This window comes from Brachyistius frenatus, unplaced genomic scaffold, assembly GCF_029030835.1.
Source record: "Brachyistius frenatus isolate BFR_SWC_R1_liver_20210118 unplaced genomic scaffold, ASM2903083v1 Contig_338, whole genome shotgun sequence".
NCBI classification, from domain to species: domain Eukaryota; kingdom Metazoa; phylum Chordata; class Actinopteri; family Embiotocidae; genus Brachyistius; species Brachyistius frenatus.
The window spans coordinates 189,199-204,650 of NW_027210937.1; the positions used below are offsets into that span (position 1 = coordinate 189,199).

Below are 15,452 nucleotides of genomic sequence, written 5' to 3' on the forward strand. Positions count from 1 at the left end.
GTTTAGTCGGATTTAACTTCAGACAGTGAGGAAAAAAGTGTTGTGTGTCTTTTTGCAGTGTATGTAAACTTCTGGTTTCAACTGTACTGCATGCTACAGTACATACTACATGCAACAGTACATACTACACGCTACAGTACATACTACACGCTACAGTACATACTGCAGTACATACTACATGCAACGGCACATACATTACACACTACAGTACATACTACACGCTACACCCTACAGTACATACTACACGCAACAGTACATATTACACACTACAGTACATACTACACACTACAGTACATACTACACGCTACACTACACGCTACGCTACATACTACACTACATACTACATGCTACAGTACATACTACACACTACAGTACATACTACACTACATACTACATGCTACAGTACATACTACATGCTACAGTACATACTATTCACGGGACACTGCAGTCCGTAGCGTGACATTTGACAAAAAGAAAAAGGATGTGATTTGGAATGCGCACGCTTCTTCCATTTGGGGGCGGAGCATTAGCTCCATCTTCCATGGTGCAAAGGATTGTGGGTCAGAGTAGTCGAGTTGCATGCTGTAAAATCCGACCGGATGTAGTAGAACATCCTGGTACTTCTGGGATACTACGTTTAACATACCGAGTACTGGGACACTGAATATCTGGTCGTATGGATGGTGGGTCAGTGTGGACAGTTTCACGAGGCCCCGCCCCCCTTCCCCCGCTGACCAATAAAAGCAGCAGCTGGGTATGAACAGATGATCTTTATTTTATTGGTAAGCAGAAGACAGAACACAGAAAGTGAAGATAAAATCCTTCCACTATAAATAAATACACATGAATGAGATGAGATTATTGTTCCAGTGATGACAACCCAAGAATAAGTTAGAAAAACAGAAGCTACATTATTGGTTTTAAAAGCTTGTTGAACCTTTAAAAAGAACGTTTCTGCATAGATCGTCTCGTGTTCAAAGCGTGTTGGTCTGCAGGATGTTCACAGCTCTGATAGAACCAAAAGAAGACACGGCTCAAAGACTACCGATGGTCCTGGACACGGAGACGTCTCGCCATCCCCCGGAGGACACGGAGACGTCTCGCCGTCCCCCGGAGGACGAGCTGAGGACAACACACACATATGGAAGCACATGAGGAGGGTGAGATGGAGCAGTGACCTCCAGATACGTCCAATGTCTCGGCCACAGGGAGGCGGAGTCAGTGAGCATGCAGTGCAGATCATACGACAGTGTCACGTACGTGGGGGTCATGTATGTTCACGTGCGTGGGGTCATGTATGTTCACGTGCGTGGGGTCATGTATGTCATGTAAGTAACACAGAAGGAAAGAAGTACCAACAGCAGCACACATGACCCTGTTCACAGAGCTCATCGTCCTCCATCACTGTCAGAACCAGAAGCGCTGTGGTGGGCGGAGCCATCAGTTCACCTACACGCCATAGTGGGCGGGGCCATAGTTTCACCTCCCACATGACTGACGTGATGGATTCTGCATGTTACAGCTTTAAAGGAGCTACAAATCATTTCTCCCCGCACCCCTGACCCCTGACCTCTGACCTCTGACCTCCGTCCTGATGTAGAGGTGACATGAAGCAGGTAGACATGACTGGCGTCTCAGTCCTCTGACTGGACGCACACACCAACGTCTTAACGTGTCCGGTCGGTGGTACTGATGCTGAACACGTGTAAGCCGTGTTACACGCATCACCTGAAGCAGCGGTTCCAGTTTTTAAGTCTGCACACGCCAATCAGAAGGAAGAGACGTGACGAGAACACGGAGCGGACGGGAGGATCAGCTGTTCACGAGAAGAACGCTTCATCGTGTCCTCCGGGAGATGTTTTCTACAACAGCTGTAATGTTGTTGTCGAGCGGCAAAACCCATCGAACAAAGACTGCTGCTCCGTCGTCATGACAACACTCATCATGACAACGGCGTGTAGCACCAGAGAAGTCACGCCCTCCTTCAGCGACCGCTAACCTGCTAACGCTAACACCTCTCTGCTCTGGACTCCGGCTCGAAGACCGGCAGGCTGTGACCTTTGACCTTTCAGAGAGCAAAAAGTCTTAGCAACTCTTTTTGGCTTTGTGTTGCTGTAACGTCGCTACATCGTCAGGACGTCCGAAGGGCCGAGAGAACCGACGGAGAACATGAGGTTCATAAACGGACCTTCAGAATGGAAATCTAAAAACCTTAAAAACAAACAGGAGTCTGGTTGTGCTTTAAACAACCTGGACAGGAAGTGATTCAATCAGCAACTATAAAGAATTAAAACTACTTCCTGTCACATGACAGTTCACTTCCTTTGATAGTAACAGTTTCATTGAATTATATTCTTCCTTTTAATTATATCTATGTCACCAACACGCCCCTTTTAAAGTCCAGATATCCATAAAGGCAGCGCCCACTGACATCTCCAGATCAATAAAACTGTTACCATGAAAAGAAACCACATATGGTGATTATTAATGTTGTTTTTACAGCTGATTAAATGGAGGTAAAATATTTATATATTATTGTGTGTTTTGGACCCTGCTCTGACCTTTGACCTACCGCAGCCTCATTTCTCTACAGAACACCTGTCAGGTGACCTCTGACCTGACCCACCTGAACGAAGCAGAGTGTCTGTGGCAGGTTTCCATTCTGAAGGAGAAGAACATCCCATAATCATCCTCCTCTCTACCAGGAACCTAAAGTCACTGCACGAAGAAGGATGAGTCGGCACTACGGGTCGGCGAGCCGGTCTACCGGGTCTAAAGCAGCTCCTGGGCCGAGCGGTCCCTCTCTCAGGACTGCAGGCCGACGACGGTGTCCAACCACTTCCTGTACGCCAGGGCGAAGCGTCTCTGCTCGGGGGGGCAGCGGCCGTCCAGGACGCTGCAGACGAAGCGGTGCTCGGAGGGCAGGGTGGGGGGGCCGGGCAGCGGGACGCCCCTCTTCAGACGCTTGCTGTCATGCGGGTCGGGCGGGGTCACCCCGTCCACCTCCATCGGTTCAGTACCGTACCTCTGTCCGTTCAGCCCCTCCCCCTCGCCGCCACACACCTCCGGCACGCCCGGCTCGCTGTTACCGTGCTGGACCGACTCCCCGTCTCCTCGGCTGCTCTGCCGCTCCGCCCTCCACTGGTGCCACAGGTAGAAGACATGCCGCCTGGCGGGAGGGAGGAGGGGGCACACTCAGTACTGTACTCTAGAAGTGTACACATTCATTATAAACAGTCTGTCAATCAAACAGACACGCCCCCAAAAACAGGTCTTCTGCAGATGTTACGTTGCCACCGTGTTGAAACAGAAGTCTGATGATAACAGTGAGAACCGGTTCTCCGTCTCACCTGTGGCTCCACAGAGTTTCGTGTCCGGGGAACGACCGGATGAGGTCGGAGCACAGCTCCATCTCCTGGTGGAAGAGCTGGAGGACCGTGTTGAAGCTGAGCGGCCCCCCCTCCCCCGCTGCCTCCGCCCCAGACACCTCCCCATTAGTCTGAGCAGCGCTGTGTGGGCGAGGACTGCTGCCGAGGGCGGAGCTGGACCACAGCTGGGAGGAGCAGGTGGTGGTGGGAGATGACGGAGGCGGGCGCAGCTTGGTGATCAGCTCCTTGAGCAAGAACTGCCGGTAGTGGAAGCCGCTGTGGTCGGAGACGTGCATGGACACCCAGAGACGCATGGAGGACAGCTCGTCATGGAAGACCTGCAGAGACACGGAGGAAGACGACAGACATTAGACGTCTTCAGTCCCTCCAGGGTTTGAGAGATTTTTTCAAAAATATTGATGTAATTTGTGGAGTTTTAAATGAGGTTTTTTTTATGTAAAATTGAAGGAATTAGAAAAAATTGCAAGTTGTAAAAGAATTTTTTTTTTCATCACTACCTGATAAAGTAAAAATCTGTAATCACTTCCTGTGATAATAATCCTGCTGCACATCAGAAATATTTTAGTTCTCATCTTTTTTAATGTATTTATTGAACTTAGAGAACCATGTAGATAAAAGGTCCTAAAAGTTCCTAAAAGGTCCTAAGAGCTCCTAAAAGGTCCTAAAAGCTCCTAAAAGGTCCTAACAGCTGCGTATGTTTCCAGAACAGAGCGTCTGTGACTGGAATATAGAAACAAGGACTACATCAGCTGTCAAAATAAGAGCTTTAGATGTTGTTTAATTCATGTTCATTCAACACATAGACCTGCTGGATGAAACCAACAAAGAGACGTCTCTGACAACTGGACGTGTGGAGAAAACTCATTTAACATCCAGTAATATGGAATCACTTCCTTTGATCACAAACATTTAATCATCATTTTAATGTGAAGAACACATTTCCCACAAACCCCGTCACTTCCTGTTTCTCCTCTTGTTCCTGTTCCTCCGGTGAACAGAGTTTTATTTGGAGATGAAAACAGCAGCAGAGACTTTCTGGTTGAAATGAGGAGTTCTTGTTGTTAATGAAGAGAGTTTTGTTTGAAAAGATTTACTTTATGTTTTAATACTTTCAGCACAGATTCTGATGACAACGTTTGTTGCGAAAAAAAAAAAAAAAAAAAATCACCAGAATTTAACAAAATTGCAAGCTGCCGCAAATATTGCTGGAAATTTTCTTGAATTTGTGTTAATTATTGTGATCAAACATTGTGATTTCCTGGAGGGGTTCATGAATAAAGATGTCTGTGTTCCTGGTAGACGTGTGTGACTCCCACCTTTACGTTGCTTTTGGCCATCTGCTGCAGCACCCAGATGCGATGCGACCAGGCGTTGTAGTTGCTAGGGTAACGGCAGGCGGCGTCGGAGCACACCTTCATCTCCTGGTGGAGCGTCCTGGCCAGATGCTCACTGAGCTGCTGGCTCCTCTCGGCGTCGGCCGGCTCCGCTTCACCCTGCTGCTGGTTCTTGTTGGGGCCCACTGCAGAGCACTGATGCAGGATCTGCTGCAGGACCCAGCGTCTGCACGGAGATACCGACGGGGAGGTGAGAGCAGGATTACACCTCCATCTGTCTCTGATGGTCCCAGGTCAGGAGCTCCTCACCGGTCCCAGGTCAGGCCTTCATGATGGTGTCTGATGAGCTCTCACTTTATCTCTGCTGTCAAATCTATCTTATTATAATAATAAGGCCTCTACATGCTAAAAACACAGATCATGTTTCGAGCTCATTAACATATTAAACTTACCTGTGTTCTACCTGCATGAATAGATTCTTCATTATAATTGTATTTACAGTGGGTACGGAAAGTATTCAGACCCCTTCAAATGTTTCACTCTTTGTTTCATTGCAGCCATTTGCTAAAATCAAAAAAGTTCATTTTATTTCTCATTAATGTACACTCAGCACCCCATCTTGACAGAAAAAAACAGAAATGTAGAAATTTGTGCAAATTTATTAAAAAAGAAAAACTGAAATATCACATGGTCATAAGTATTCAGACCCTTTGCTGTGACACTCATATTTAACTCACATGCTGTCCATTTCTTCTGATCCTCCTTGAGATGGTTCTACTCCTTCATTGGAGTCCAGCTGTGTTTAATTAAACTGATTGGACTTGATTAGGAAAGGCACACACCTGTCTATATAAGACCTTACAGCTCACAGTGCATGTCAGAGCAAATGAGAATCATGAGGTCGAAGGAACTGTCCAAGGAGCTCAGAGACAGAGTTGTGGCAAGGCACAGATCTGGCCAAGGTTACAAAATAATTTCTGCAGCACTCAAGGTTCCTAAGAGCACAGTGGCCTCCATAATCCTTAAATGGAAGAAGTTTGGGACGACCAGAACTCTTCCTAGACCTGGCCGTCCAGCCAAACTGAGCAATCGTGGGAGAAGAGCCTTGGTGAGAGAGGTAAAGAAGAACCCAAAGATCACTGTGGCTGAGCTCCAGAGATGCAGTAGGGAGATGGGAGAAAGTTCCACAAAGTCAACTATCACTGCAGCCCTCCACCAGTCGGGGCTTTATGGCAGAGTGGCCCGACGGAAGCCTCTCCTCAGTGCAAGACATATGAAAGCCCGCATAGAGTTTGACAAAAAACACATGAAGGACTCCCAGACTATGAGAAATAAGATTCTCTGGTCTGATGAGACCAAGATTGAACTTTTGGCGTTAATTCGAAGCGGTATGTGTGGAGAAAACCAGGCACTGCTCATCACCTGCCCAATACAATCCCAGCAGTGAAACATGGTGGTGGCAGCATCATGCTATGGGGGTGTTTTTCAGCTGCAGGGACAGGACGACTGGTTGCAATAGAAGGAAAGATGAATGCGGCCAAGTACAGAGATATCCTGGAAGAAAACCTCTTCCAGAGTGCTCTGGACCTCAGACTGGGCCGAAGGTTCACCTTCCAACAAGACAACGACCCTAAGCACACAGCTAAAATAACAAAGGAGTGGCTTCGGAACAACTCTGTGACCATCCTTGACTGGCCCAGCCAGAGCCCTGACCTAAACCCAATGGAGCATCTCTGGAGAGACCTGAAAATGGCTGTCCACCAACGTTCACCATCCAACCTGACGGAACTGGAGAGGATCTGCAGGGAAGAATGGCAGAGGATCCCCAAATCCAGGTGTGGAAAGCTTGTTGCATCATTCCCAAGAAGACTCATGGCTGTACTAGTTCAAAAGGGTGCTTCTACTCAATACTGAGCAAAGGGTCTGAATACTTATGACCATGTGATATTTCAGGTTTTCTTTTTTAATAAATTTGCACAGATTTCTACATTTCTGTTTTTTTCTGTCAACATGGGGTGCTGAGTGTACATTAATGAGAAATAAAATGAACTTTTTTGATTTTAGCAAATGGCTGCAACGAAACAAAGAGTGAAAAGTTTAAAGGGGTCTGAATACTTTCTGTACCCACTGTAGAAGATATGCATGTCTCTGTACAGAAACCATAAACTCCATGAATATTATGGCACTTTTCCTTAAATGATAGCAGTGGTTCCGTCTTTGTTTTTTATGACATCACTTCCTCCTCAGCAGCCGTGAACGCTGCTGATTCATGCGACACTGAACTGATGGAGAATGCGACGGACGTTTCCCGCCTCGTTCATAATAACCTACTTTTCTGAACTTGACTGATGTAAACAGACGTGTCATCAGCAGCTCTCACCGGTGGATCCAGGTCTCTGGGCTCTTGGGGAACTTGGTGAGGGCCAGCTTGCCCAGGTACAGGTCCTTCTCTGGGCTCAGAGCTCCAACCTGCAGCAGCTCCTTCCTGCAACCACCAGACCATGACAACACGGTGCACAGACACACATGAGGGGTGACGGTGAGGAGTAATGGTGGCGGGTGACGGTGAGGAGTGACGGGAGGAGTGACGGTGAGGAGTGACGCGAAAAGTGACGGTGAGGAGTGAGGTGAGGAGTGACGCGAGGAGTGACGGTGAGGAGTAATGGTGGTGGGTGACGGTGAGGAGTGACGGTGAGGAGTGACAGCGGGGGGGTGACGTGGGGAGTGACGGTGGGGGGAGGGGGGTGAAGGTGAGGAGTGACGGTGGGGGGGTGACGTGGGGAGTGACGGTGAGGGGGTAACGGTGAGGAGTGACGGTGAGGAGTGACGGTGGGGGGGGGGGGGGGGGGGTGAGGAGTTACGGCGAGGAGTGACGTGGGGAGTGACGGTGGGGGGGTGAGGAGTCACGGTGGGGGGGGTGACGTGGGGAGTGACGGCGGTGGGGGTGACGGTGAGGAGTTACGGTGAGGAGTAACGGTGGTGGGTGACGGTGAGGGTGACGCGAGGAGTGAGGCGAGGAGTGATCGTGAGGAGTTACGGTGGCGGGTGACGGTGAGGAGTGGTGCGAGGAGTGACCATGAGGAGTGACCGTGAGTGACGGCGAGGAGTGACGGTGAGGAGTGACGCAAGGAGTGACCGTGAGGAGTTACGGTGAGGAGTGACGCGAGGAGTGACACAAGGAGTGAGATATGACCTTTATTTAACCAGGTAGAATCAATTGAGAACCAATTCTCATTTACAATGATGACCTGTCATTTGATTTTTTTTTTTGATTTTTTGATTTGATTTTATTACACTTTATTAATCCCCGAGGGGAAATGTCTTCACTACAGCAGGGGGGCTCTCAGGGGGGAGATGCTGCAGCAGGCTGCCACGACCGCGGCGCCAGGTAACCTGACCTGAGGTGCATGTTGTTGGATGATGGGAGGAAGCCGGAGAACCCGGAGAGAACCCACGCAAGCACAGGGAGAACATGCAAACTCCGCACAGAAAGGCCCAGGACCGGATTCGAACCCGGAACCTTTTTGCTGTGAGGCGACAATGCTAACCACTGCACCACCGTGCCGCCCCGATGAGGAGAGGAGTGACGCGAGGAGTGACCGTGAGGAGTGACGCGAGGAGTGAGGTAAGGAGTGAGGAGAGGAGTGAGGAGAGGAGTACCTGACGTTCCAGGCGGTGGTGAAGTCCGGGTTGAGCAGCAGCAGTGTGCAGGTGATGTCCACGAGAGCTGAGAGACACCAGCTGTTAGTGGATCATGTTTTACACAGGCAGCAGAAATATGGGACAACATCATGGTGCGTTCACAAGCAACTGGGAAATGGGAACGCTCTGACCTCCGCGTGGGAGGAGTCACCTATCGGTCTGACGTCTCTGAACATGGAAACATCAAAGATGGCCACCACTGTGCTTTCTACGACACGTAGAAATGTCATGTACCAATAATAAAGATGTGTGATGGGTCTCCATGGCGATGAAGCGGTTGTTCGTCACTCTTCTGTACTCTACTCTACTTCTGTTGCCTCAGCTGGGAAGTCGGCTGTTTCCAAATCTGAACTTTCCCAGCGAGCCTGAACGCACCACAAGGATCCACTTCATCCCACCAACTAAATAATCAGCAAATACATGAAACACGTGACAAAAGCTGATCATATTTACAGATTAAAAGAAGAAGTCTGTTACTGTCAGCTGGTTTTCATGAAGAAAACAAATCAGCAGCAATAAATTAACATTAAAAATTCATGTCAGCAGGTGATTTGCTGCCACTGAAGAAGCAGAATGAAAGCGGGCAGGGTCCAGGTGAGGAGCTGGAGGAACACCTGAGCAAGTGGGCAGCATCACTTCCTGTCTCTGCTCACACACTCATGTTTCAGTCAAACAGCTGATAGGAGAGGAAGATAAAACCCTGAGGAGTAACTGCTCCAAACTTCATCTGATCGTCACCGGTTCCCGAGCTCCTCGTGTTTCTGTGTTCTGGTGCGTCTACAATGTTTAAAACACCTGAAACTTCAGAGCGAACATCAAACATTGTGAAACGTTTCCGTGTGTCGTCATGTTGGAGAACCCTGTTACCATGGCGACACAGTTTGGATCATTAGAAGTGACCGTTTGTCTTCAGCCGGTCGGAGGACGGAGACGTCTCCAGGGTCGTTGCTTCATGGTCTCAGTCCTCCTAATGTCCACGGAGAAATCACAGACCTCCAGAACACTGAACAAACACCAGGAACCAGGAACTGATGATGAAGATGAAGATGAAGTGTGTACCAGTTACTCATCAGGGTTTGATGTTCCAGCTGCAGTGTCAGAACCCACCGGTCCAGCTGGCCCAGGTCGGTGTGTGTGTGTGTGTGTGTGTGTGTGTGTGTGTGTCTGTGTGTGTCTGTGTGTGTCTGTGTGTGTCTGTGTGTGTGTGTGTGTGTGTGTGTGTGTGTCTGTGTGTGTGTCTGTGTGTGTGTGTGTGTGTGTGTGTCTGTCTGTCTGTGTGTGTGTGTGTGTCTGTCTGTCTCTGTGTGTGTGTCTCTGTGTGTGTGTGTCTGTCTCTGTGTGTCTGTCTCTGTGTGTGTGTGTGTGTGTCTCTGTCTCTGTGTGTGTGTGTGTGTGTCTCTGTGTGTGTGTGTGTGTCTGTGTGTGTCTCTGTGTGTGTGTGTCTCTGTGTGTCTGTGTGTCTCTGTGTGTGTGTGTCTGTCTGTGTGTGTGTGTGTGTGTCTCTGTATCTGTGTGTGTCTGTCTGTCTCTTTGTGTGTGTCTCTGTGTGTGTGTCTCTGTGTGTGTGTCTGTGTGTGTCTGTGTGTGTGTGTCTGTCTCTGTCTCTGTGTGTGTGTCTCTGTGTGTCTGTGTGTGTGTGTGTGTGTGTGTGTGTGTGTGTGTGTGTGTGTGTGTGTGTGTGTGTGTGTGTGTCTGTCTCTCTGTGTGTCTCTGTGTGTGTGTGTGTGTGTGTGTGTGTGTGTGTGTCTCTCTCTGTGTCTCTGTCTCTCTGTGTGTCTCTGTGTGTCTCTGTGTACCTTCTCTGTCCAACCAGTGTCTGTGCTGCCGGTGCAGCAGCAGCTTGTTGTGGACGTACGGCAGCAGGAACTTCACACACCAGCTCTCCACTCCCAGCTTGTTCTCCACCAGCACGATGGGGCTGCGGTTGTACCGGGCCTCCGGACACGGGATCACCCCGATCTCATCTCTGGAGGAGGAGGAGGAGGAGGAGGAGGAGGAGGAGGGGAGAGGGGGTGAATCATACTGTCAGGAATATCTTGACATCTTATTGGAGGTTTGTTTTGTCCGACTGTTTTTGAGCTATTCTGGATGAGTAAAACACAACTATACTCCCAGAAGACTTCAGGTTCCAGAGAGGAGGTTCTACAGAGGAGGTTCTACAGAGGAGGTTCCAGAGAGGAGGTTCTACAGAGGAGGTTCTACAGAGGAGGTTCCAGAGAGGAGGTTCTACAGACGAGGTTCTACAGGGGAGGTTCCAGAGAGGAGGTTCTACAGAGGAGGTTCTACAGAGGAGGTTCTACAGAGGAGGTTCTACAGGGGAGGTTCCAGAGAGGAGGTTCTACAGAGGAGGTTCTACAGAGGAGGTTCCAGAGAGGAGGTTCTACAGAGGAGGTTCTACAGGGGAGGTTCTAGAGAGGAGGTTCTACAGAGGAGGTTCTACAGAGGAGGTTCTAGAGAGGAGGTTCTACAGAGGAGGTTCTACAGAGGAGGTTCTACAGGGGAGGTTCTACAGGGGAGGTTCTACAGGGGAGGTTCTACAGAGGAGGTTCCAGAGAGGAGGTTCTACAGGGGAGGTTCTACAGAGGAGGTTCTACAGAGGAGGTTCTACAGAGGAGGTTCTAGAGAGGAGGTTCTACAGAGGAGGTTCTACAGAGGAGGTTCTCGAGAGGAGACGACTGGGCCTCCTCAGGGCTTCACAATAATAACAACAACAAAGATGATAAACAAAAAAGTCCCTCCACCCTGTGACCCTCCACCCCGGTGAGCCTCCACCCTCCACCCCGTGGTGACCCTCCACCACAGTGAGCCTCCACCCTCCACCCCGTGGTGACCCTCCACCCCGGTGAGTCTCCACCCTCCACCCCGGTGACCCTCCACCCCGGTGAGCCTCCACCCTCCACCCCGGTGAGCCTCCACCCTCCACCCCGTGGTGACCCTCCACCCCGGTGAGCCTCCACCCTGGCGGGAAACGGCTCCTTGTTCCAGCGTCAAAGAGCAACCCGGTAAGTCCGTTGAGTCCGGTACATGAATCCAGTCATCACCGAGCTGCCGTTACCGGCCCGGAGAACCTCTGACAGCTCCAGCTACCGACGACCGATCAGAGAGCTACCAACAGAAACGAACCGCGGCTCGGTTACCGGTCCCGGAGACGGTGTCCCTGGAGGAGTCTCTCACTCCTACACGTTAAACCGAACACAAACTTCCCGAGCACCGCTCCGGTTCGGCTCCAGGTATTAGTCCGAGCCCGCAGGCGGACATCTGGTTCCAGCTCCACCGGAGTGGGGAGACGCCACCGCGGGCCGTCCGGTCCGGTCCCCGGCGGCTCTACTTACATGTTGGGGTTCCTCTTGAAGGCGTTGGTGATGTCTTTGACAACTCTCTGGACCAGCACGTCCACCTCCTCCTCCGACTCCGCCATTTTTAAGGTGCTAACTGACGTCACACAGACAAGGAACTTTTTCCGGTTGAAAAAAAAACAATACTACGGAAGCCCGGATAGACCATATGTTTGGTGCTTGATTTGACAACCCCGAAAAACTGGACGATACGCGGTTGTGATAGGTTGTTTAACTGCCAATCAACTGCTCCCTCGCCCAGAGCCCCACCCACACCGTGCAGCCAAAGAGTCTCCCTCCCTGTAATGTTGTCGTCTGTCATGAGGAACCTCCTGATGTTTGTTGAGCTGTTTAGAGGAACGTTTCGGATCACATTTTTTTTCTTTCATTTTTTTCTTTGTTATTATTATTTCTGTATTTCATGGTAGTTTCAGGGGAACTGAAAACCTGAATAATATAACAAATAATAGATGTAATGATGATGTAATCTTGATGACTGTCAGTGATTGTTAACTGACTTCAGAACCCTTTCTTGTTCACTTTTTTCATGCAAAACGCAAAATTTTTTGTCTTTGGCTTTGTTATATATGGAGGACGTTGTATTATGGGATGGACCAGCAGAGGACTGCTTTTCAGTTCACGTTTCTGCTTATTTATCTGTGTTGTTTATAACTGCGTGAACAATATTAATGGTATTTTTTTTCTCATTACATTTTTTTATCAACTTCTTTTTCTCTTGTTTTCTGTTTAACAAACAAAACATGGTTTTAAATCATTAACTTGGTAAAAACAGCCTGAAGTTGATCTAATTAACGTCTACTTAACATCTTATACAGAACAGGTTTTTTCTGCCCTTTTGTGGCCACAGTATGTAACCATACAAATAGAAATAGTAGGTAGAATTACATGTAAGCTGCACTTCCTGTTAGCTCTTTCAAAATAAAATGTACGGACTGTTTTTTTTTCATGAATGCGCTTCACATTGATTTTTTTTCTTATTCAATAGTGATGGAAAGGAAAAGGATCAATAAACCACCTCCTCCTCCTCCTTCTCCTCCTGGTCCTCCCCTTCTCCTCCTCTCCTCCTCCTCCTGCTCCACCTCCTCTCCTCCTGGTCCTCCCCTTCTCCTCCTCTCCTCCTCCACATGAGGGCAGTACAACCTCATCCATGACAGATTAAATGTGTTCCGACCTTCATGTGTTTTATGAAATAAAAGTTTTTCTGTAAACTTTAAATCTACTTGAAAACTTTTCTGTGAACAAAAGACGTTTCAGACAAAAAGTGTTCGTGGTGTCGAAGTCCTGCTGCAGAAAACCACACAACTAATGAATGTGTGTGCATGATGATCAGCTGACAGTGTTGATGATCAGTGTTGATGATCAGTGTTGATGATCAGTGTTTGATGATCAGTGTTGATGATCAGTGTTGATGATCAGTGTTGATGATCAGTGTTGATGATCAGTGTTTGATGATCAGTGTTGATGATCAGTGTTTGATGATCAGTGTTGATGATCAGTGTTTGATGATCAGTGTTGATGATCAGTGTTTGACGATCAGCTTGATGATCAGTGTTGATGATCAGTGTTTGATGATCAGTGTTGATGATCAGTGTTGATGATCAGTGTTTGATGATCAGTGTTGATGATCAGTGTTGATGATCAGTGTTTGATGATCAGTGTTTGATGATCAGTGTTTGATGATCAGTGTTGATGATCAGTGTTTGATGATCAGTGTTGATGATCAGTGTTGATGATCAGTGTTGATGATCAGTGTTTGATGATCAGTGTTGATGATCAGTGTTGATGATCAGTGTTTGATGATCAGTGTTTGATGATCAGTGTTGTTGATCAGTGTTGATGATCAGTGTTTGATGATCAGTGTTGATGATCAGTGTTGATGATCAGTGTTGATGATCAGTGTTTGATGATCAGTGTTTGATGATCAGTGTTTGATGATCAGTGTTGATGATCAGTGTTTGATGATCAGTGTTTGATGATCAGTGTTGTTGATCAGTGTTGATGATCAGTGTTTGATGATCAGTGTTGATGATCTGTGTTGATGATCAGTGTTTGATGATCAGTGTTGATGATCAGTGTTGATGATCAGTGTTTGATGATCAGTGTTGATGATCAGTGTTGATGATCTGTGTTGATGATCAGTGTTGATGATCAGTGTTTGATGATCAGTGTTGATGATCAGTGTTTGATGATCAGTGTTTGATGATCAGTGTTGATGATCAGTGTTGACGATCAGTGTTGATGATCAGTGTTTGATGATCAGTGTTTGATGATCAGTGTTGATGATCAGTGTTGATGATCAGTGTTTGATGATCAGTGTTGATGATCAGTGTTGATGATCAGTGTTTGATGATCAGTGTTGATGATCAGTGTTTGATGATCAGTGTTGATGATCAGTGTTGATGATCAGTGTTTGATGATCAGTGTTGATGATCAGTGTTGATGATCAGTGTTGATGATCAGTGTTTGATGATCAGTGTTTGATGATCAGTGTTGACGATCAGTGTTTGATGATCAGTGTTGACGATCAGTGTTTGATGATCAGTGTTGATGATCAGTGTTTGACGATCAGCTTGATGATCAGTGTTGATGATCAGTGTTTGATAATCAGTGTTGATGATCAGTGTTTGATCAGTGTTTGATGATCATGCTTGTGATTGATGATCAGTGTTGATGATCAGTGTTGACGATCAGTGTTGATGATCAGTGTTTGATGATCAGTGTTTGATGATCAGTGTTTGATGATCAGTGTTGTTGATCAGTGTTGATGATCAGTGTTTGATGATCAGTGTTTGATGATCAGTGTTTGATGATCAGTGTTGATGATCAGTGTTTGATGATCAGTGTTGTTGATCAGTGTTGATGATCAGTGTTTGATGATCAGTGTTTGATGATCAGTGTTGACGATCAGTGTTTGATGATCAGTGTTGACGATCAGTGTTTGATGATCAGTGTTGATGATCAGTGTTTGACGATCAGCTTGATGATCAGTGTTGATGATCAGTGTTGATGATCAGTGTTTGACGATCAGCTTGATGATCAGTGTTGATGATCAGTGTTTGATGATCAGTGTTTGATGATCAGTGTTTGATGATCAGTGTTGATGATCAGTGTTTGATGATCAGTGTTGTTGATCAGTGTTGATGATCAGTGTTTGATGATCAGTGTTGATGATCTGTGTTGATGATCAGTGTTTGATGATCAGTGTTGATGATCAGTGTTGTTGATCAGTGTTGATGATCAGTGTTTGATGATCAGTGTTGATGATCAGTGTTGATGATCAGTGTTTGATGATCAGTGTTGTTGATCAGTGTTGATGATCAGTGTTTGATGATCAGTGTTGTTGATCTGTGTTGATGATCAGTGTTTGATGATCAGTGTTTGATGATCAGTGTTTGATGATCAGTGTTGATGATCAGTGTTTGATGATCAGTGTTTGATGATCAGTGTTTGATGATCAGTGTTTGATGATCAGTGTTGATGATCAGTGTTGATGATCAGTGTTTGATGATCAGTGTTTGATGATCAGTGTTTGATGATCAGTGTTGATGATCAGTGTTTGATGATCAGTGTTGATGATCAGTGTTGATGATCAGTGTTTGATGATCAGTGTTTGATGATCAGTGTTGATGATCAGTGTTTGATGATCAGTGTTTGATGATCAGTGTTTGATG

General features: G+C 47.3%; 2 protein-coding genes across 3 annotated transcripts in view; both read right to left on the reverse strand.

Annotated features, from left to right (window-relative positions):
* The window catches only part of apba1a (amyloid beta (A4) precursor protein-binding, family A, member 1a), a 119,896-nt gene that overhangs the window by 34,234 nt on the left and 70,210 nt on the right, over positions 1–15,452 (reverse strand). The window lies entirely within an intron of this gene.
* On the reverse strand, positions 756–11,877 carry ptar1 (protein prenyltransferase alpha subunit repeat containing 1). Of its 2 annotated transcripts, XR_011312192.1 has the most exons (8): positions 11,758–11,877; positions 10,222–10,391; positions 8,384–8,450; positions 7,104–7,208; positions 4,706–4,949; positions 3,351–3,706; positions 2,627–3,169; positions 756–1,122 (listed from the first exon to the last, which is right to left on the reverse strand). XR_011312192.1 is itself a non-coding variant. In XM_069723617.1 (7 exons), the coding sequence occupies exons 1-7, from the start codon at positions 11,841–11,843 to the stop codon at positions 2,806–2,808; spliced, it is 1,392 nt and encodes a 463-aa protein (XP_069579718.1). In that variant the 5' UTR covers positions 11,844–11,877; the 3' UTR covers positions 756–2,805. The 2 variants fall into 2 exon arrangements, 1 of the variants encoding a protein (XP_069579718.1); XM_069723617.1 differs by having other exon boundaries at positions 756–3,169.

What these genes read in the sequence shown, in the direction of transcription:
- ptar1 (XM_069723617.1), bottom strand. Translation starts at nt 11,843, where the DNA reads ATGGCGGAGTCGGAGGAGGAGGTGGACGTGCTGGTCCAGAGAGTTGTC. An exon ending in CCAGAGACCTGGATCCACCG is followed by an intron (nt 4,950 to 7,103) that starts GTGAGAGCTGCT and finishes ATCTCCGTGCAG; the next exon opens with ACGCTGGGTCCTGCAGCAGA. An exon ending in GAAACTCTGTGGAGCCACAG is followed by an intron (nt 3,170 to 3,350) that starts GTGAGACGGAGA and finishes CCCTCCCGCCAG; the next exon opens with GCGGCATGTCTTCTACCTGT.